At 34.7% G+C, this 23222-nt stretch overlaps 2 protein-coding genes across 2 annotated transcripts in view; one reads left to right on the forward strand and one right to left on the reverse strand.

Moving 5' to 3' along the window:
* The window catches only part of LOC150093078 (very long chain fatty acid elongase 1-like), a 28802-nt gene extending 20812 nt beyond the window's left edge, over nt 1-7990 (forward strand). Inside the window, exons 6-8 of the mRNA XM_090413988.1 lie at nt 1345-1450; nt 2722-2858; nt 7573-7990. Of these exons, the coding sequence (XP_090270114.1) occupies nt 1345-1450; nt 2722-2858; nt 7573-7869 (540 nt within the window). The 3' untranslated portion in view covers nt 7870-7990. The remainder of the gene's footprint in view (nt 1-1344; nt 1451-2721; nt 2859-7572) is intronic.
* Nucleotides 7991-14095: 6105 nt separating this feature from the next.
* The window catches only part of LOC150093079 (very long chain fatty acid elongase 1-like), a 28966-nt gene continuing 19839 nt past the window's right edge, over nt 14096-23222 (reverse strand). The window contains exons 5-7 of the mRNA XM_090414151.1: nt 15809-15914; nt 14815-14951; nt 14096-14404 (exon numbers count right to left, since the gene is read on the reverse strand). Coding sequence (XP_090270277.1) covers nt 14096-14404; nt 14815-14951; nt 15809-15914 — 552 coding nt within the window. The remainder of the gene's footprint in view (nt 14405-14814; nt 14952-15808; nt 15915-23222) is intronic.

Below are 23222 nucleotides of genomic sequence, written 5' to 3' on the forward strand. Positions count from 1 at the left end.
AGTACAAAATATACAGCACACGATGTCAAGATGCCATGTTCAGATGAACTGACAAACTTCCAACGTAGAGTGGTAGTTGGGTGTTACATCAGTGGTCTTTCTGTCCGTGGCATTACTAATCGTCTCAGTATACTAAAATCCACCGTTGTTTATGGCATTCGTAAATGGAAAGTTGATGGTGCTACCAACAGCAGGAAAATGCCTGACACTCCCTGATCGAGATCGACGAGCTCTGTCCTGGAATGTTCGAACATCGCGCACGTCATCAGCGGTGCACCTCGCAGTCACCCTGGAGAATGCTGCAGGGATATCTATGAGCACTAGAACTGTCAGCAGAGAGTTCCATGCCTTCAGTTACCACCGCAGAGCTTCTGTGAACAAGTCACGCATCACCCCCCCCCCTCAATGCTAAACAATTTGGATGGATCGATTTCACACCATTCATAGACCATAAATGATTATAAAAGTGTTTTGTGGGGCGACATATCACGCTTCCAAATGTTTCCCTCTGATGGTCGTGTTTGGATCTGGAGATTACCCAACGAACGGTTCAGGCAGGAGACTGTATCATATTCCAACTGTCAAGTTTGATGGAGGCTCCATAAGGGTATGGGCGTTTCTCTTAGATGGTGCTTGGTCCATTGATGGACGTGCTTGATACCATGACTTTTGAGTGCTACCTGGACAACCTAGACAATTTCATGCCTTCGACTCTGCGGAAGTATCTAGTTATCACAAAACGTTGTAGTGTTGGACTGGCCAGCTCAGAGTCCAGATCACAAATGTAAGTCCTGACTGAAGACCAAAAACATGGAATAAATGTAATAAAAGCATGCGATATCATAGACGTATGGTATGTGAAAAGACGTATGTGAAAAGTTTTTTACCTTGGGGATAATATATATATTAAGGATACCAAGTAATTTTATAAACTTGTTTTTTTTTTACTCCTTCTCCAAAGTAAGCAAAACAGTTAAGTTTGCACCTGAACATAGTTTAAGTCTAAAGGTAGTGTAACATCAGGCCAACTCGTTGTAAAGATGGGTAAAGCTTTGATCACTTTTCTTAGTATTCACTATTCTTAGTGACTCCACCCATAATGCATTGCAGTATACATCTTCTAGTGAGATGTGCTTTACATTATGGGAATGGGAAAATACTAAGAATAGTGATCCGAACTTTACCCACCTTTACAATATGAGTTGCCTTGGTGTTGTTTGCATACTTGGGATTAGGAGTTAAAATAACCAAGTTATATATATATATATATATATATATATATATATATATATTAGTATTTTACTAATATATGACATGAGTATTTTACTGATTTCTTTTTTACAGATTTTCCTTGTTTTAGAGAAGAAACATCATCGTATTAGTAACCTACACGTCATTCACCATTCTGGTACCTTCTTTGTGACGTGGCTCTTCATTAAATATGCTCCAGGTAATGTGTGTGAGAGATATTTGTTTCAACTATCTTGTACTGAATACTTTCTTAAAATAATTTTAATGTACATCTTAATTCCTTTTAAACGCTATTTTGAAAATTCATTATAAAGATGTATTCATTTTATATCGCATGAATTACCTGCCCTTAATTTCCATATAACTGATTATTAGGTGAAGAAATGAAAGTGAACACAATGAAGTAGAGTTAAAATTGAATATTTTAAACTTCCAGAAGGATTAAAACGTAAGCCAGCTTAGTGCTGTCTTTTCTCTTTCATGTACTACCATAATAGATTTTCTCGTTTCTTTTAATGGATAAAGGCGATGGTAATTATGTTGCTGGAGGAATGGGACATCAAACACAGACCACAATAACGAAGACTTCATTGACAATTTTCTCTGATGTTTTGTTCATTAATTTAGATCGAGTTAATGTATTATGAACTTCACATAATTGACTAATTGAGGGAGTTTAACTGCATTGTGTTACCTAGGGAGATTTTATTTAGCTATTGTCATTTTATGAGAGTCTTACAGAATATTAAATAATCCAGAAATCTTTCTGGAGACACCTTCAATAAGTAGGATGGTTGACATTATTTCTGTGAACCTAATTATCGTACTGATACCCAATATCCTCAAACCACAAGATGTCCTGCGTTACCCGACATACAGAGAAGCTTTATGAAATATTCGGAATGTCCAGTATGGCCAATAAACAGTAACGTTTCATATAGATAGAAAATGTAATTGATTTAAATTTTATCGTCTAATTAATACAATAACTAAAAGTAAAATACGGTAAATTTTTAGAAAGTTTTGGAAAATTTTGCGGAGTTATAAATTATATTATCCCGACAAAATCTCCTATTATTCTTGTTTTAATCCCTTACCAAAGCATAAGCAAACGTAGGAATGAAAATATACGGAAGATCTACATCTTCATATACTTGCGTATATGAAGATAGACTTGCTGATATCACGATGATATTCGACATTGTTTGTAAAGTGGATCCATTGAAATATACTCTCAATATTTATCCTTCAAGCCAAAATAAACTGTTGTTTAAATTTAATCTAATCAAATCAAATATAAACAAATGCTTAATACAATAACTAATACATTATGTAAAAAAAAACTATTACAGTATCTACAATCCCGCTGGTTTAATAATGCGCATAAAACATTGCAATTCTTTGAAAGAAAAATAAAGTATTAAGTTATATTTTAGTGTAATTATACAGAAAATTTAATATTTCCAACAGGTGGCAGCACATTCATAGCTGGTATGCTTAATTCATTGGTGCATTCCTTAATGTATACCTATTATGGACTGGCCGCACTTGGACCACACATGCAGAAATATCTTTGGTGGAAGAAGCATCTCACAACTATTCAAATGGTGAGTTTCTAACTGAATTTTTTTTAATTGTTTGATATTAAGTGCCAACGTATAACCTAATACTTTTTAATATTAGTATTTTAAATGTTTTTATTTAAAATAAATTAAAATACTGAAACCAAATTGGTTTGGTTTCCATATCTTTCATCTCTCAAGCAATCATGAAGAAGTTGGCAAAGTCAGGTGTGTAATTATAATGCTTTATCAAGCTAATTCTGACTATATTGTCTACCTCAGTCTTACATGATGATGACAGAGATGTCCGTGCTGTCGACATCATCGTCTCTGAGGACAACAGACCGGCTGGAAAAGATTCATTTTTCAATGATGTGGTACATTGGCCTCAAAGCCTTAGCTGCTTCGGCCGCAATTCTAACTAAATAAAACATCAACTGACATGAAATTATCTCAGAGAAAAGAATTATTATTTGACCTATTGTTATAAGGTGACATTAACCCCCGTTAATGAAGATGTATCATTGTTCTCCTTTGATTTCTAACAACAGTCAACCTGTCGTCTAATGGGAATGTTCCAGATTGTTGGACCGAATAATAAAACACAATCATCTTACTGTCTCACCATACAGGGAAAATTATACATTTACAAACATAAGTTCAACTGTGCACGCAATAGAACTTATGAAAGAAATGTTTTACTTCTGGGTTTTCTCTTTATGACATTCTCAAAGTGGTCAACATAGCTAACGTAGAAAAGGATTTGATTAAAAAGATTACCAAAAGACTCTCCAATGGTAATTCACATTTCAGTAACAGTTCTATTGCCACGAGCGTATCAGCCAGTCAGGAATATTTTGATTTCTATAAAGCCTAATACACGTAATTTGATGAAAACACTTATCAATCAGGTAACCTGAGGAAATAAAAACGACGTTAATTCCTAAACTTTGTGATGAGCGGAAGATATATATAAAGGTGAAGTGCCTTTGACACGTATTGTAAACGGCAAGCTTCCATATTCATTGAAAAAAATAAAAATAAAATTAAAACTATCATCGGACCTTCCAGCAAACTTACGTTTCAAGATACTGTTTCCAGGAGGCGAAACTTTATAATTGCTTGAAAATCTTTTTCCACCCAAAATCATGAAATAAAGAGCCAAAAGGTTTCACTTCGGTGATGTAAAAATTATTTAAATTAAGGGGTTATTTAATCCCACGAGTTTCCCGGTATTGTACCACCCAGGTATTTGCTTACGCTTGGACTCGCCGAACTTTTATAGTTTGCTATGTTCGGCATGAAACTCTTTGATTTCTATCTTAGAGTTTCTCATTCGGCTTTGAAATAATGTGGGATTAAACATCCCCTTAACTTGAATAATCATCCGAGATTTTTCATAATAGTAGAAAACAATTTCTTTCCATTGCAAGAAAATTACTTTGAACATACTTAAATATCTAGCAATGGACTCTTCTCAAACTCTGATTTTAGTCAATTTATTTATGGAATCACATAGAAAGAAAGCATTAGAAAAGTGTTGCCAAATATGGCAACGCTTTACTGGTAAGTGTTTTATCTGGCCAGGAAGAACTACAAGAACTCACAGTCTGCCATGGCTTCCTAAACAGCACTCATAAATTTCACACTTGAATTAAAAATCGACACACGACTCCCATTTCCTCAATTACTTCTTTGAATGCTACAAATAGGGAAAAACCTCATTTACCGTATTATGTATGCTAAACATTTAACTTCTTACTTTTCCTCTTCTCTATGTTGCTACCGATTGTATACTGTGTCCTTAGCATTTTAATGATTCCTATCTTTTTAGGGGGGGGGGGTTTGAAGTGAGATATAGCACCTCTTTGTTGTTAGGGCCTGTGCATCCTGAATAAATGAGTTTGCTTCTCCCTTTAATCAGCACATTCAGGCATTGACAAACAAGCAAAAACAAACAACTTTTAGATGCCTTTAACGTTTTTTAGGATTTCTAAATTCGATGCCGTATTTACAACACTGTTTTTTGATACTTTCCCTCCTTTTACTTGATTATTATTTTATTTTCCCTGACGATACATATCCATAGTCAGTCTCTTAGACTGTCAAACCTTTACCTATCTTATCTGTAATATAATGGTGCATTGCCGAGCTCAATCTACAACTCTTCTAGTAAATATTGATGAGAAATCATGTCTTGATAAGGCTATGTACGACAATCGAAAGATTTATGTTTCTTCCCTTTGCGCTGCTTATGTTTACTATCAGGTTCGAAAGCAAGTCATCTTAAGTGCAGTAGGACTTAAGAGGACTTAAGATTGCACAGATACAATACTAGTTCTGATAACTTCTTTGCGAAGAAGTTGACAGTATAATATTTCCTGGTTTTTCTGCTGTCAATCAGAATGAGATAACTTACTCTGTTTAGACTTAATTAAAAATACGGGGCTATGATATTATCATCTTTGCAGAACCTTCACCAAAACACTTGACATCAGATGCACGGATTGAGACATCATAGAAAAAATAAATAAAATTAAGATTGTTATGCTTTGATAATAACTATTTATTATTTCTGTAATTCAAAATCACGCTCTGTTTGATGTTGGTGCAACGATTTATTCTGGAATTGTCGGTATTTTGCACAAAATAATTTAATTAACGAAATGTTAACAGAATGTTGAATTCTTCTTTAAGTCGTTTTCGTTCGATCGAGAATCTCACTCCCATAAACCTTGGATATGATGCACATTAGGGTTTCAAATGCGTTAGTTCTAGATGAGCATGTGCGCCATCATGCGTGATCTGTTAAACCCGTTTTCTGCCATTGTATTGTTACTGTTAGCTTTAACAGTCAAAGTCTCGTCATTTATAATTTATCTTGTCAGTTATCTATTTCAATAAGAGAAATTTCGTCTTATGCCATTTATGTCTTAACAAAAGTGACACGAAAGTGGAAGAAAATAGTTCTTTTTATTCCTTATCATATTGTTCTTTCTATAAATAACAGAAATGAGTTTGGAAACATTTACCACAATTAACAAGATTCCCTGAATCTTGTTAACTCAATGAAGAATGGTAATACTTCGAAATTTGTAGGTTTTGGGAAATAGATGTTGTCGACCTTTTATTCATTTCTCTACTGAAAGGTTTATCAAAGAAAAAAATGGATTTCAATGTGCTGGAATTAGCAAAACAATGATTCTCAGCTAACTGGAGAAGTTAACTGCACCCTCTGTCCAAAAAGAAACCGACTTTTCGAAACTAGAAAAACTAATGGTGCCACCTGTTTTAACCTTTTGTTATCGAAAGCGGCAATCTTCATTGGTGTTGTGTCAACTGTTTATGACATTTGTTTCAATAGAAGCCGAGTTATAGTGCCAAGAGTGACAGTGTGTTTTGACGAAAGATCGTAAAATGAGTTTCAAACAGAGAGCTGCGATTGACTTTTGTGTTAAACTTGGTAAACGTTTTACCGAAACGCATCAAATGCTTCAAAAAGCATACGGTAATGAATGCTTATCCCGTACTCAAGTTTACGAGTGGTTTAAGAGATTTCAAAGTGGTCGTGAGACGCTTGAGGACAACGAAAAGCCAGGCCTTCCAAAAACTGGACTGAGCGAAGTTAACATCCAAAAAGTGCGTGATGATTTCATCAAAGGAAAACCCGAAATCGCCCGTGAGATTGATTGAAGATGAATTGGGGATTCCAAAATCAACTTTGCACAACATTTTGACCGAGAATTTGGGCCTTTGTAAATTGAATTCGCGATTTGTTCCCCACAAGTTGACCGACGACCAAAAAATGTATCGAATTGAACACTGCAAGGACCTCATTCAAACTCGTAAGGACTCAAACTTCTTTGAAACGATCGTTACTGGTGACGAAACGTGGTGTTTTGAGTATGAGCCCGAAACAAAGCGCCAGAGTGCTGAGTGGAGACCACCAGAAGAGGGGCATCTGAAAAAAAGTCGCTTGGAGAAGTCAAACGTAAAGACAATGCTGATTTGTTCTACGATTCCAAGGGCATTATCCACAAAGAATTCGTCCCGCCTGGCCAATCGGTCAATAGTGAGTTTTATCTCGAAGTTTTGAAGCGATTGATAGCGAGAATTCGTCGCGTACAGCATGAATATCGTGACGACCGTCTGTTCGTCAAAACACACTGTCACTCTTGCCACTATAACTCGGCTTCTAATGAGACAAATGTCATAAACAGTTGGCGCAACACTAATGAAGGTTGCCACTTTCTACAACAAAAGGTTAAAACAGGTGGCGCCACTATTTTCTTCTATTTTCGAAAAGTTCGGTTTCTTTTTGGACATAGGATGTAAAATACTGAAGTGACTCATAAGATGACCTGGGTACATAGACAAATTTTATTCCTAAATGTTTCTTATTTTAACGAAAACAAATGCCATAGAAATTCTGAATTTATCTCACCTTTCCTTTTAGTGTTAGATTCATGGCCAAGTAACTTGGCTTCTTAGAAATCAAATGCTGCTAATGATAGGACGTGTAATCCTGTTTGCATTGTACACTATGTGTAAACAGCAGGTGTTATTTGGGCATGTTTGTCTGCTTCAATTTTTTTGCGTGAAAGCGCACAAACTGACCTTAGGATACACACTTGTACGCAGGATATTCTTATCTCTAAATATTAGCACTTACTGCAAAAACTAAATAGCAAACCAACGAACATTTATCGAATACTACTTTCAATATAATTTATTGATTTTTTCTTTCTTTCGTTTCCAGGTTCAACTATTCCTTGTAGTTGCCTATCATCTTCAGCTTCTCTTGTTCCAGAGTTGTGGATATCCCATCATGTGCAGCATAATATTTACTTTGACTGACGGACTCTTCTTTGTACTATTTTTGAACTTCTATATTCAAACGTATTTGAAAAGGGGCCGTGTTTCAAGTGCCACGAAGTCTGTTGCTACATCGTGTATTGCGCAGCAAGGTAACTGGAATACAAGTCATCCATCAGAGAACACAAATGGTTATTCTACAGTTCACCAAAACGATAGCAATAAACAAAAACCGCAATAAACATGAGATAACTAAATTAGCATTTAATTATTTCTTATTGTTCTGAACAAACTAGCCAAACATTTTTGTATGCGACTGTATAGCTTGAGTAAATTTTTTTATGTATTATGTGAGCATTCGTTTTAAGGCAGAAGAAACTTATTTGAAGTGACGGTTGCGTCCCCTAGTGTTCACAACAAAAATACAAAAAGAAATGACCATAATTGAAAAGGAATCTACTTCTTGTTGATTTAGATAACATATTTCATCATTTCAAACACATAATAAATACGATTTCGGTGAATTTATTTCATCAACTGCGTAATTTTCAATATTCAGTCTATTTTATACACATTGTTCTTTGAAAGATAACAATAAATTCTACATAAAGATTTAGTTGGCAACTATCTTCCGTTTTCTCTTATTCTTTAAAAAAGTAAAATGGAGTTCATACTTGAGTTGTTACCCTTCTTTTTTTCTATTAGTTATATAACTATATATAACTAAACTTTTAATAAGTTATGTGTTTGCACTTTCCTTATTCCATATGCCAACCCAAACCTCGGTGATGTACCTCAAAGTTTGACTAGGTGGCCCTATGCTGGGCATCTTAGAGCTTCAACTCTCTGAAGACCTGTCATTACTGACACACCATCTTCCATCTAATTTAGGATCTATACTTCTCCTTTTCCAGGACCTTTACCTTCTATTACTCTTTTGAGATGTTCTTCTTCCATTCTTTCTGTGTATCCAAATTTTAGCTTGTTCTGTCAGTGTTATTACGGGATCACAATGTCCTACAACTCTTTTTCAATGTATTAGACTCTCAATAATCTTCTATTGTCAGTTATTAAGGGACTCTAATCGTACTACTCTTCTTTCAATGTATTAGTTCTTCAATTTTCTCCTGTAACACATCACGAAAGTAGTTGCCATTTTGACAGTCAAAGTCTTGGCGAAAATACTTCACACACAGCTTAACTAAGCGACTGGGAAATTTCTAGCTCATTCTGATATTTCCGGTTGGTAATTCTTTACATGGATGACAGATCTTCCAGATACTCAATTATTTCTTTATTAAGATGCGATTATTTCTTATGACCTTCTTTGTCTATGCATCGTTCAAGAACCTTAATATTCGTCTTACCAGGATTCAGTTTAATACTCTCGCTAGTCTCATTAACTCTGTGAAGGATTCCTCCTAGCTTTTTCCTGGGAGACATCTGTTTCAACAGATCACCTTAGACTGATAATCGATCTGAATACCTATCATACTTCTTGACTTTAACTCATCCAGTGTTACCTGCATAATCTTCAGCATAGAAATTTAGGGCAGAAGTAAAGGAAAATACGCATATTTCCCTAGGACTTCCTGAATTCCTTGTTCTCTGTACAAATTAGATAACGACTCAATTTACTTTCGCTACCTCTCAATTTACTTTCGCTACCTCCTACGGTTTTTTAGGTTGAACACAGTCAAAAATTGTGAGTAATCTATAAAGCACAATACCAAAGGAAGTGTAAATTCTGGTCACTTCTCGATGATTTTCTTGACGCAAGGGTCCTTACCCTTCCTGAGATCTGCCTCTTCCTCAAGCTTCTCAGCCTAGACTTTGGTGTCAATCCTATTCAAGATTTTATTAGAATATTGCTTAAATGAGTGAGCGTTAACATGATCCTCTACTTCTTGCACTAATGTCATTGTGCAGCAACGGAATACTGACTTCTCTTCTGGTCTCCATACTGTACTTCTGTCTGCCTTATTCTTACAATCAATCTATGAAAACTCAAATCGCCCCATTTCATGTGGCCTTGATTAGCTCTGCCTGGATTTCATCCTGGGCTTATATTATTAAACTCCGTTTCTATTTCATGCTTAAGTGGAGGTGGTTTCACCAGATCCACCTCAGGAAGGGGTCTCTTCCAAATTTCCTTTCTCTCTCTCTCTCTCTCGCCCATTTTTCGCAGTGCTCTTTTCATCTTTTTTTTATATCAGTTCCGCCGAAAACGTTTTATATAATTTTATATATTTTCTTGCATTTTTATTTTTTTACATAATTCGGAAATCCTGCCCTAGAGGCCAATACCAAACTTTTCAAACCACTTCAGAGATACATTAATCTCACACTGGATTAATGTATCCACTCTCCCATCTGGAAAGTAAATATGCTAACCACTTGGTCAACCAGGCAGGCATCTGTTGCTGATCTCATGTTCTTCCAATTCAAGTCTGATCAGAAACTTGCACCGCCTAAGCTACCAAACACTCCCATACTTGCTTTTTTAACTGTGCTTCCTCGAATCTCTTTGAACTTGTCCTGTGTGATGGTGATGTATTTCCTCACTTTTCTGTGAAACCTCTTATATTCATAAATCACCGTGTTTCTTTGTTTCTCCACCTTTGTCCACTTGATCAGATCTCAGGTTGACTCTGAGATCCATGGGTCGCTTGGTCTTCTATTTGGGACTACAGGTTTTTATGCTCAATCAGTATAGACGTAGCTCAATCAGTATAGACGAAGCCATTTAATTAAAAAGACCTGGGTTCGATTCCCATCAATGGCGTGAGGAAGCTTTATATAGTTTCTTTCGACTAAAGGTGAGTTAGCCGGTCTCATAGGTAGGGTTTTTATCACTCAGAAATTCGGATTTTTTGTCCCCCAGAACAGGCAAACTGGCCCATGAACACATGCATCTACAGACATATAATACACCGGGAAGCATAGGGTTAACAACTTTATCCTCGATCCATCGATGATTGATGTCGTAGTCAACAAATATCGATGGGTTAGGACATTACGTCGTAGAAGCAAGTGGAAGCAAGAATTAGTGTTAACTGATCTGTTCGCCTATGCAAATTCCAACAGTCATAACGGATGTTACATTTCCCCACTTTTGCATTCAAATTTAATGAGAATAGCTAGAACATCTCTTCTTAACAGTCAATCCAAAAATAATCTGTAGTTTTCAAAAAACTAATTTTCTTCATCATCTTTATCTTTGTAGGAATTCATAAACCTCCACAACTGACATATCCAAAAGATATCTTAAGTCTAATAAAAAAAAAAACATCCTTTCATTTATGGGCTTGTAACCAAGAAGTGATCTCTCTTGACGATTCTTCAATACTACAACTATCGTGTGGTTCTTTTAATCCCGTAAAAGGGAAAATAAGAGGGGAAACATTTAAATAACTTATATAACACTTAATCCTCATACCCTCCGTTGATTCGACTTTTGCTCTAAATGACAGCAACAACAACAGTTTTGGCAATCATTCCAAATAATCCAAAACCACTTCAATCGCATGTTTTTCGAATTCTAAAACCTGCTACTCTCATCTTGAAGGTCAACTAACTCATGCTTTTCATAGCATGCACTCTCTGTCCTTCAAAGAAACATGTTTCAAACCAGCAGTAATTCCCAGAATTAAGTACCGTACGTGTTTATAATACAGATCATTAGCCTTTCGTAGGTAGTACTACGATGGATGATTGTTATATTAGAAATAAAGAAATAATCAAACAGTGTGTTTAAAGGATCAATTAGAGTGTTGGTCAGTTCGTCAAATATTTCTTAACGAAAAACCAAGGACCCATCAAGAGGAAATCTGCGACATTTCACTGACGGAGATGCGGAAATATAAACGCAAGTTGAAATGATAATATTCACCAAAATATTCATAAGTGAGGTGTGATTATTCAATCCTTTGATAATATACGTTAAGATTAGGAGAAGGTGGAAGGTGTCTTCTTTATTCTTGTGTCACCTTGGCCTATTTATCAATCTTCAGACGATGAAGGCAACTAGCCACGAACCATTTTTGAAAATTTCAGGATTCGAGACCAACTTTAACTCATTTTGGGAAAAGAAAAGAAGATAATTTGTTTATTTAACATAATTTTGATACTAAGTAACGTTTCAATGTAGCGATCTCTAGTGCTACACTACACAGCTGTAACGTGTAGAGTTGCAGCTACCTAAATTGTGTGCTAAGTTAGATAGTCGCTAGAGGTCGCATTTGCAGTATTACTTCGAAAATGTCTGCATATGTAAAGTATTTGTAATCGCTATTTACGATGAATTTTAACGTTTGTGTACTTTCAAAATAAAACAAAATAAAACTCGGTGAAGTGTTTCGTAAAAAAAGTGCCTTAAAGACAAAAAAAAAAAGTAACCACAGCTTTTTATTAAAAGTATTTATTTAACTCATCTTTCAATACTATTAATAATTAGTAAATATTGAAACAACTATATTTATTAGTTGGCTACAATTCTTTTACGATCCATAACGTTATCTCAATGTATACACAGGCTCATTGAAATAATAAAAAAATAAATAACACCTTGGATTATTTTAATATGGCATTGAACTAAAAAACTTTATTGGAATAACATGTCTTTGAAACTATCGATAAACTCAACAATAACAATAAAAAATATTATGATTCAATCAGATTTAACCAACAGGAGAGCATCTTCAATCAATTGGATGCGGATTGGAATGTCATTGGAGAAAATGTTTAAGAATGTCTTTAGGTGATGGTCATCGTCTATTTTGAGATCTCCACTACTCTGTTTATAGGAGACTTGAAATGTCTTGAAAAAAGTTCCATGTTTTGTTAAACAGAGATGATGAGATAGCAGGCAATTAGGATTATAAAATGTGGGCTAGAAAAGTAATAAGTATAGTGAAGGGGAAAGCACAATACGAGACAGAAGTGGCCAGTTAGAAAAAAATAAATTCAAGCGAATTGTACTGAAAAGCCAGTAATGTCCCAAGTAGGAATAATGAACAAATGGAATCTCTTCTTGGGGACAAGATTATTTAATTTTTTTTTATTTATAATCCGTGTAGTTTGAGATTGGACATCCCGTTGTTTGCTGATGATCAAATGATCATCAGCAAACAACGGGATGAGTTCGGATGAGTTATAAGGGATGGGATGAGTTATAAGGAACTAACCTGATATCAGTTTGGAGTGTGAAGTGGATTTTTCAAAAGTTCAATGTTTTGTTCTCTGGAGTAGAATTTTCGGTTTATGCAAAACCAAAAGTAATAAAAACATCTTTAACCTAGGCTTAACCATGGCACTATTTACTAATATTATAAAATTTACAATATTTCTTGGTTGGGAATCCAGTAAAAAGTGTTGAAGAAACTTTAAGATACTTTGTCTTTGATAAATGATTGGAGCTTACATTTTAATGTTAAAAGAAGCAACATATTATAGCTTAGAGTGTAAAGATATAGAACTGTGTAAGATATAACCTAGAGATTCGAGATCTGCGGATAATGGTCAACAGTGTAATAATTGTTTTCTGGCTGTTCACTTAAAAAAATGGGTGAGTTGGCTCAATGAATAAAATTATCAAGAGTATTAATGGTCTAGAATAACCTATCGTGATCTTATGAATAAACTAATTACAGTTTAAAAATGAAAATATTACGAAGTGATTCTAGCAGATTAAATCACTACTGTACAATACAGTTACGGTAACGACAAAGTTTCGAATACTTACATCCTACTTGCATTATTTGTCTTCGCTTTGCTTTTCTGCACTTTTTAAAATTAATCTTTAAGATTCGTATATGCCTGAATTGAAAAGCAATATTCTTAATTAAGTGACATTAAAAAAAGATTGACTTCCACCCTCAACCACGGTTGCTTTATTTCTTTGCACTGTACACAGAGAACGGGAAATCAATGAAAATACATAAAAGCAAGGTTGCTCGCCGAAGTTTTTGAATCATCTACAAAGCATTCTACATTCATCCTAGAACTCAAACGAGTACTGATTAGGAACTTTTCGTTTGGCATCGATTTTCCAAAGGAGATAAATTCCTTCCTTAATAAAGGTATTTCAGTGTAAAACTATTTTATGATGGCTGGAGTAGAGAGAAACCACTTCAATCCTAATTGTGGGTTGTGAAGACCGATAAAAAAACCAAGATGACTTTATCAACCAATTTGTACTATCGAGCCTCATTGCCGAAATCTAAATTCAATGCAGAATGTACAATGCAGACCTTCTCTTTATCATTAAGACCTCGATTGACCCTTAAAGAAATGGAGGGGACTTAATTAGGAAATTACTATAATTTGTAAGAGTTCGCGAACAAGAGGTATAAGGGGTTTTCGTTTAACAAATTGAAATGCAACCTACCGCAATGGAGATAGACTGCAATTCATTCAATATTAAATCATTATATGTAGTGCAGAGAATAAAGTGGATCTCTGCAGTGTTATCGATGACGAGCTCCAGCTCTTCTGTATGTCGACGAGTATGTGTGGACCAGGGCCGGTGTTTCATTCTTGGGAATAACTTCCTGTTCTTTCGCATCTGGAAGTCCTACTAAACATGCCTTGGTAACTGCCCTAGAAGAGAGTGAAGCCATGCTTCCTTTGAGATAAGCCTGAATATAAAAGTTCACAAATAATCCAAAGAACAATCCACTTGTAGTTGTTTGTATTGTACAGAAGATTAATGGATAGCCACAGGTTTGGATTAGTGGGATCTGGATGTAGTAGATGCAGATAAATAATAACTGGAACTGAAAGGTATAAAAAAGTAATAAATTAGTAATTATTATTAAAATAATTAATATTAAAATTAAATGTATATCTTAATTTAAGAAACACAAAGTTTTTAAAATGTTTGGTTGTTAATACGTGACATAAGTTTAATGTTAGCATTTATTCGGGCCTGAATCTTTGGATTAACTCAGTCTTTTTTCTCTCAATGGGTATTCCATATACGTATTATCTTTTGTGGCGATCTTGCTAATTTTAGCAGAACCTGATGTGTACATTTTGATAAATTAAAATTAAAATATGAAGTTGGTATTTGATCATATATCGAAGTAAGTACTGTACTTATACAATTCAATTTCTATGGCCCACCGAAGAGCAATAATCTAATGTAGTTTAGACGGTAACTTCTGTCCTAAAGTCCTGAACTTACCATTTGTAACTTGGTGAGGTGTTTCTTCCACCACAGATATTTCTGCATACTTGGTCCGGCTGCAGCCAATGCGTAGTACGTATACATAAACGAATGTACAAAAGTGTTCAAAAGTATAACTACTCCACTGCTCCCACCTGGAAAAAAATTAAAGAATAAAAACTATTATTGTATAATAAAAAATATTAGTAAAATATTTTAAAAAAATAATGAGTAATAATAATAAAGAGATAATAAATGAAAAATTTGTATTATTTAATAAATGTTTTAAAAATAAATATAATTATATATAAATTAATTAATTAGTAATGAGAAATATGTCGTAAAATATTTGAAGATATTTAAAAAACTTTTAATTATAAAAATTTAAATAATAACAATAAAAATTGAAATAAGACAAAAATAATTTGCAATAATGCTAATGTCGCAAATAGTTACAGAATGCTAGGATGGTAAGAGAGAGAGAGAGAGAGAGAGAGAGAGAGAGAGAGAGAGAGAGAGCAAAACGTAACTATTATCCTTCTGAAGTTTCGTATGGCAGATGATATGACGTGTTCTACAGCTATTAAAACATATCCCAAGTTTTCATATTATTATTATTATTATTATTATTATTCGTGACACCTCCAAGGAGTCCGAAGACTCATCGTGGAAGGACACCTATTGTACAACTCTTCGTCTCCACCACTACTACCAATCATCACATAAGCGCCATCTACTGGCCACTGCCACCACCAAAATAAAAACGGTTAGTATGCGAACTGGAATGATTGTTGGCGATCATTCCAGTAAATTTTCATTCCTCGTAAAATCAAATTAACCCTAGTTTTTTCGTATAAATAATTGTAGTCTTCATTTATTAAAAACTTTGTTTCTTTAGGATATTTTAATTGCTAAATCACAGACTATGAATTAAAAAATTCATAATAATCTTGAATTGATATGCTACCTCAATATTTATTATATACATATATTCATATATAAAGAAACCTACCTGGAGCCCATTTGAGGACCACCCAAGACATTAGGAAGGTACCCGTATGATGAATGACATGGAGGTTACTGACGTGATTGAATTTCTTCCTCAGAATGAAAAATGTCTATGAAAAGCGTGAAACTCATGAGTGCAGAATTATAAGCTCACTAAAGTAGATATAAAAACAGACGAACATCAAGAAAAATTATCAAAAAAAAAAATGAAATTAAGCAAATTTTCTAAATATTCTACAAAAAGTCATACCAGAATAAAATCTGGTATTTTATTATGTTCTCAAAATCCATAGCACGCGCTTGTTTTATGTTCACCGTTTATCCGTAAAAATTCAAGTTACTCCTGGATTTTAGCTGGATGGATTTTCTTAAAATAAGGTATTATTATTATTATTATTAACAACAATAACTCTCTACATCCCACCCTTCAACAACTCATTCGGTTCTTTTGTGAGATCACATCAGATACCCACGCTACTCAACAAGCTACCAAGAAATTTAAAACACATAGACAACTACAGAACATTAAAACACGAACTCTGGAATATATACAAACAAAGTTATGAAACCATTAACACTAATATACACATCACAAATCACCAGCATCCAATGCCTACATCCCATCCATAAAGAGTATTAACAACATAAATAGTGAAGGCTAAATTCCACTCTTTTCATAAAAGCTAACCCAAGCTTCGAAGTAGGTGGGATTAACTCGTCTCACTCAACTACATGTAATCCTCATAATCAAAGACTGCAAATTATGTAACAAAACAGTCAGTACGGTGTATAATAATAATGAAGATACTGATATTAAAAAAATGTGTATATGTAAATAGGCTGTATAATAATAAGCTATGATATTGATATTGAAAACAGAATTATGGACATTTACATTTTTAAAAAAAATCACCGCACTTTACGTTTTGTACTGAACAGAAATTGTAATAGTATTGTAATAAATACTGTGTATGATGATAAACAAAATGTTATTATAGTTTTAAAAAAAATTAGGAGATACCTCTTGGGACTCATCGAGGGAGGCCACATGCTACACAAACCAGTTATCATACTTATTCTTGAATTCATTCACACTGCTTACACTCAAAACATCCAATGGCAGTCCGTTCCAATCAGTAACCACCCTATGAGAGAAACATCTAGTCCTCATCCCCCTTCTTAGCAGCATTCATTCTCAGCTTCTAAGGATGCCCTCTTGACCTCCATAAATTGAACATTTCCATCAATTGAAATCCTGTATGACCCTTTTAGAAATTTGTAAGTCTCAATCATATCATTCCCTCCCACTCTTTCTCCTGTTTTCTGGTGTCTGCAGTCTAAAATTTCTCAATCTGTCTTCATAATCAATATTCCACAATCCTGGTATCATTTTTAACATTCTCCTTTGCACTCTTTCTGCTGTATCAGAATCACAACGGTCATCAAGAGACCAGGCCTATCCAAACGAGATCTTATCAAGGCCTTGTAAAGAAACAAAATGGGTTCCTCATCTTTGCATGTTAAAGTTCGTTTCAGCATTGCAATATTATCTTTTGAGTTGTATTTGCAATCTTTGCCACATGATTCCCGAACTTCAGTTTGCTATCTACTAACACTCCAAGATCCCTGGTCTCATTAGTTTCTTTAAGCATAATCCGACCAATATAAAACGACATTGGATATCTAATCACGCTGAAGTGAATGACTTTACATTTACTGACATTGAACACGGACACCCATTTTCCCATGCCCACAATTCCAGCCTATTCAAATCAAATCATTCCTTATTTATTCCTTATTTCTGTCTTTCCACGTTTTGTTTTCGGACCATTTACGAGCGAATGAAGAAATCGAAGTGTTTCTAAATTGAATAAATAAATAAATAAATACAAACGCATTTTATTCTCCAAAAAGAGCAAGTGGGAGTAGACGGATATATATATATATATATAAGTTTAATAAGCCATTTATTAACTTACAACACATCCGTTTGATTATTCTTTTTAAAATTTTAATAGATAAAATGTAAACAACTATCGGAAGTTGTTTAACTGGTATCTATTTAATCATATACGTTTCAGTGCAGTGAATTTCAGTCTTTCACTCAGAACTCGTACATGCACGTTTTAATTCATTCTTCCGTCTTAGATTTCAAAGGGGATGGAAACAAACCAAAGCAATAGGAGAATGCAGAAAGAGGTTGTGCGAAAATGGAACAAAGAGTTTCCTTAACAGGTTCATGGGCCTCAAAACTAAAGATCAAAATCAGTATACATTTAACTACATACTTCGATGAAAGAGTCAGTGTGTAAGGTAAACATAATCCCAGAACAACGCTAAGTTTTTGAAGTTTACGCGGAATCATCAAAATATTGTAGTATGGAGTGAAGAATCATGAGATATATTTATTCATATCAGAAGAGCATGTCTGTTTGCTGATTTAGAACAGCGTTTATAAAAATGTGCCATAAACAAAGACTTATTTGTGAATACGGATGTCTAACACTAAAGCAGGTACTTTCCAGGTGAGTTTTCCTGAAATGTATTTGGTTGTTCCTTTATATTGCGCGTTATGTAAAATGAATCAACTGCATTTCATTTGAAAAAAATGAACCGGATTTTCCTTTAAATAACTAGGTATTTTATCTCATGTGGATCACCAGTTTAATGAAGCAGTTTGTCATTAATAATTCTAAACAAACTTATGTCACAGAAGTTAGTTACAATTTACGACAATGAACTGTAACAGGGTTAGTTACACTTCCTTGTAGTGGGTCAACAACTCCATTAAACGCATTGAAACGAATTAAAAAGTAATTAAAAGGTAAAATGGTTATACGATCATCAATAAACTTTTGTATGTGTTAGTTCTGCATCTGTTCTGAATAAAACCTGATTAAAAAAATAAGTGAATGCATTGGCTATAATTCGTATCATTTCCGTAATAACATCGGTGGAAAATCCCTTTACACCTAATGATTTATGTCTAACGGTTATTTCATTTATGAAGGACTTCGGATTTTTTAGTTCATCCTTTTTTCTTATAAAAAAAAATAAAAAAATTATTATTTTCAGAGATTTCAAAATTTTGAAAACTAGAAACGTTTCATAAATTTTCTGCCTCCCCCCCCCCCCGGTTAAGAATCACTGCTTTAGGTGATATTACGATTGAAATATCACCTAAAGCGGGATTCACCAACCCTATGCTCGCAGGCGCCTTGGTGCCCGCTAACGTATCCAGAGGTGCCCTCTCAACCATATAGAATCCTCTTTTATTCTATTGATTTTATTGCGGGAAATCAACTGGCGGGAGATCCACCGGCTGGAAATCAGCGCGTGAAGATCCTGCATAAAAAGTCGCCCGCTTTCAATGTGTTAACAGCAGTTAGTCTTTCTCTTTAAATTTTACTCTTCAGTTAAAAATCAGTATCAGTGAATTTGAGTGCATCTTTATGAGTAGTTCTTGGGTTTTAAACTGTTATTATCCTGCCCTAAAATGAATGTGGATAGTAAAAAACGAAAACATGTAATTATCAATCTGAATGGGAAGAAGCCTACTGCTTTGTTAAAGTAAAAGACAAATGTGTGTGTGTTTGTATGGTATGTGGCAATTCTGTTTCAGTTATGAAGAAACATAATGTGGAGCGGCATTTCAAGACTAATCACTCCTCGTTTGACCACAACTATCCTGTTAATTGTAAAGTGAGAAAGAAATAAAGTATGTGAGCTAAAGTCAAAACTTATATCTCAACAGTTAGTTTTTATTTGACCAATAGTAAAGCATAAAAACGCCACCGTTGCTTCTTATCACAGGATGGTGAATTGATAAAAGAGGCATTTCTTGCTGAAGCAGATTCTCTATTTGAGGGCTTTAAAAACAAACAAGAAATTATGACAACGATATCAGACCTGAAGCTTTTAAATAAAACAATCACAAGGCAACTGAGTTCAATTTCCCTTGACGTGCAAGCCCAACTGGAAAATGATTTAGGAAAATGTGAATACTTATTCCTGCAATTTGATGAGTCAACGAATGTATCAGATACAGCGGACTTGACTATTTTGGTAAGAATGGTATTTGAGGATTTTTCTGTTAAAATTACTGCCCATGAATTGTCAAACAACAGGAATGGAAACTTTACCGTACATTTAAACAATACATCGAAACAATAGATTTCCCTCTAAGAAAGTTGGCAGCAATCACCACTGATGGAGTCCTAGCAATGGTGGGTACTTCCAAAGGATTTATTGCTCTTTGCAAGGAGGACAAATCATTTCCGATCTTTACGTCATGCCATTGCATTATTCATCAAGGAGCATGGTGCGGTAAAGTTCTCTCCTTCGATCACATTATGCAAACAGTTCTAAAAATGATAAACTCAATTAGAGCCTCTCCTCTACAGCACTACCTCTTTAAGTATTTCATTGAGAGTACCGACGATGCAACTAAAAAAAAAAGATCTTATTCTTCATTCCGAAGTTCGCTGGCTAAGCAAAGAAGAAGGACTTTCAAGATTTGCGATGGACAGTAGATTCTTTTATCTCTTCGATTGAAGAGATAAAAGAATTTCTCAGTTCCAAAGGACAGAACTATGAGCATTTAAGTGATCCTTTTTGGTTAATGGATTTGGGTTTCCTTACGGATATCGTAGAAAAATTAAATTCTCTAAATTTGGAATTCCAAAGGAACGATAAACACGTTGTGATGATAAGTTTGATAGATGATTCAAAGAGAATGATCTGATCAAACTTTATGGATATATCTTTTGGAGTGGAAATCTCTCAATCATTTCCCATATCTCAAGAAAATGATTGACAACAGAGAGTTTGTCCTGGAATCGTTTATTAAATCGCTGAAAGTGCTTCAGGAAGAATTTGACAAGAGGATTCAGCATCTACACCATTAAGCCAATGATATCGTTTGTTTAAACCCTTTTACTGATTTAAGTGCGATCGAAATTGTTGAACTCATTACAAACTTTAACAACAACAACAGAAGCACTGGAAATTTCAATTTTCAGGAATGATATCACATTAAAGTCATATAAAGATAATGAAACATTTTGGAGGTTGGTGGATAGAGAACGATTTCCTGTTTGAAAAAGTTGTACATACAAGACAACGTCTTTTTTGGATCAACATACTTGTGCGAGTCATTTTTTTCCCAACATGAACATCATAAAATTCAACTACAGATTGCCATCAAAGGATGAACATCTCGACGACTCTTTGCAAGCTGCAACATCATCTTATATTTCCAACTACGAAGGACTTGTCAATGATATGCAACTCCAAGGATCCCATTAAAATCCATTTTTCTTCACAATTTATTTAATTTGTTTAAAACATTTTTGTTCAATAAAAACAAAACTACAATGATCCTTTTGTTTATTTATCCACAACTTAAATTTATCTTAATCGTTTGATTGCTTTAAGAAAGATAGCGAGGTAGGGAGGGGGAAGTAACCCCAGTACTGGTTCCTTATCTTAAAAACTCCGGAGCTCAAAAAGGTTGGTAATCCCTCAACTAAAGAATATCACTTAAGGAATACGACTAAACTATAGATATCATTCTTTTGCTCCAACTCCTGCATAACTAACAAGCACAAATTATCTCCCAATATATTAAGAACAACGTGTTGAGTGAATGCTCAGGTCTTTTGTTCTACAGTATGGATATTAACACCTCATCTCGTCCACGTGGTATCTTCCTTCTCTCAATAATGCTCAAACTTTCTGCAGTTAAATTGACATCACCTTATATTTTATACATTTATTTAGATTGTCTTTAATACATTTGTTTCATACACATACCGGCCACTCAATTAGAATTAGAAACCTTTATGTTGATGTACATAAACGTCATTTAAGCAGCACAAATGCAAAATACTTGGTCAAGTGCATCATCAAGTGTTCTTGGCAACTATTTAGGAATGATTCTGGTAAGTCAATAATCGTCAATAGTCTTGATCATAATGGGAAAAACAATCGTGACTGGAGCCACGATTTTGAAAACATCAGAGCTGACTGGTTTCTCAAAAGATGAGATTTTTTTTTTCAGTGAGAAAATAACGTACATTCCTTTCCTAAGAAGCATAACTATGTTTCTAAAACAGTCCGTCAGGAACGAGATCTCCGTCTTATGAGAAGTCTTGTACGGATAAACAGAACTTCGTGTGAAGTAAATGATCGAAGCAGTTAAGAAAGAGACCAATATCTCACTAATCTATGCACAGGGAATTGAAGAGGATCGGTTTACGGAAACCACTGATTTCTGCGAAAAAGTGGGAGGTGTGTGTATAGTGGTGTCAGGAACTCTGTGATTGGACACTGGAAATCTGGAAAAAATTCATGTGATCAGACAAGTCATGGTATATCGTGGTCTATACTGACAATAGGCAGAGAGTTTGGAGGAGCCCAATAAACCAAGTTGTATTTGTAATCACAACTCAAGGTTCTGAAGGTGGCATCAAGCCGTGGATCATGGTCTGTTCATAGGGAAGGGGCCTCTAATGCTGGATGGTTGGGTGTCCTCCAAATAATATCTGAAGATTGTTGCTGATCAAAACCATCCTGCAATATCAACTTTTTATTCAGAAGATAACGGTTATTTCATGAACGACAGTGCTACTGTACGTCGGACAAAAATTGTTCAGCATGGTTCACCAAGCATGACAGCGACTTCCACCATCTTCCCTGGACACAACAAAACTTAAATATGAATGCATTAAGAATAAATGAGACTTGTTAGAAAAACAGATCCGGGGACAAAATCCTCTTCCGTCAAAAATGAGCCAGTTAAAGGACTTGTCTACTTGTCTGGTTGTCGCCTGGTATGCTGTAAATGCAATCTAACATCTTGTGGAATCCATGCTAAATCGCATATGCAATGTATTTCAGGCTAAAGGAGGTCCAATACCTGTCAGCATCTATCCTCTAAAATGAAAGAAGCCTATACACAGTAGATTCCAAACAAGACAGAGATAAGAGTCAACAATCAAACTAAAGTCTCATTACTCTCATCTCAGTCAGCCCTTTTGAAAATAATGATATACCTTATCAGCGGTCAGATTCACTAACATGAGATCCACCGATATAGATTTACACAGAAGGAAATCCACAAAACACAGATTCCACACCAATGGAGATCTACTAATATGAAGGTTATACCAATCGGAAATTCAGCAACATTGATCCTACACCAACGGAGATCCACTAAGATCGATTCTGCACCAATTGGAGATCCACTACCAGCATAGATTATTCACTAAATGGAGATCCACCAATGTGGATTCTTCGCTAACTGGAACAACGAATCTATAACCAACATTACCCATCTTTGAAAAAAAAAAAAAAGAAAAGAAAAGCCATGTAAAGATTTCGAGAAATTCGCGTGAACACTTTGACATTTCCAAAAC

This window comes from Typopeltis vanoorti, chromosome 24 (assembly GCF_054136105.1).
Source record: "Typopeltis vanoorti isolate ZY-2024b chromosome 24, IOZ_Tvanoo_1.0, whole genome shotgun sequence".
Lineage (NCBI taxonomy): Eukaryota > Metazoa > Arthropoda > Arachnida > Uropygi > Thelyphonidae > Typopeltis > Typopeltis vanoorti.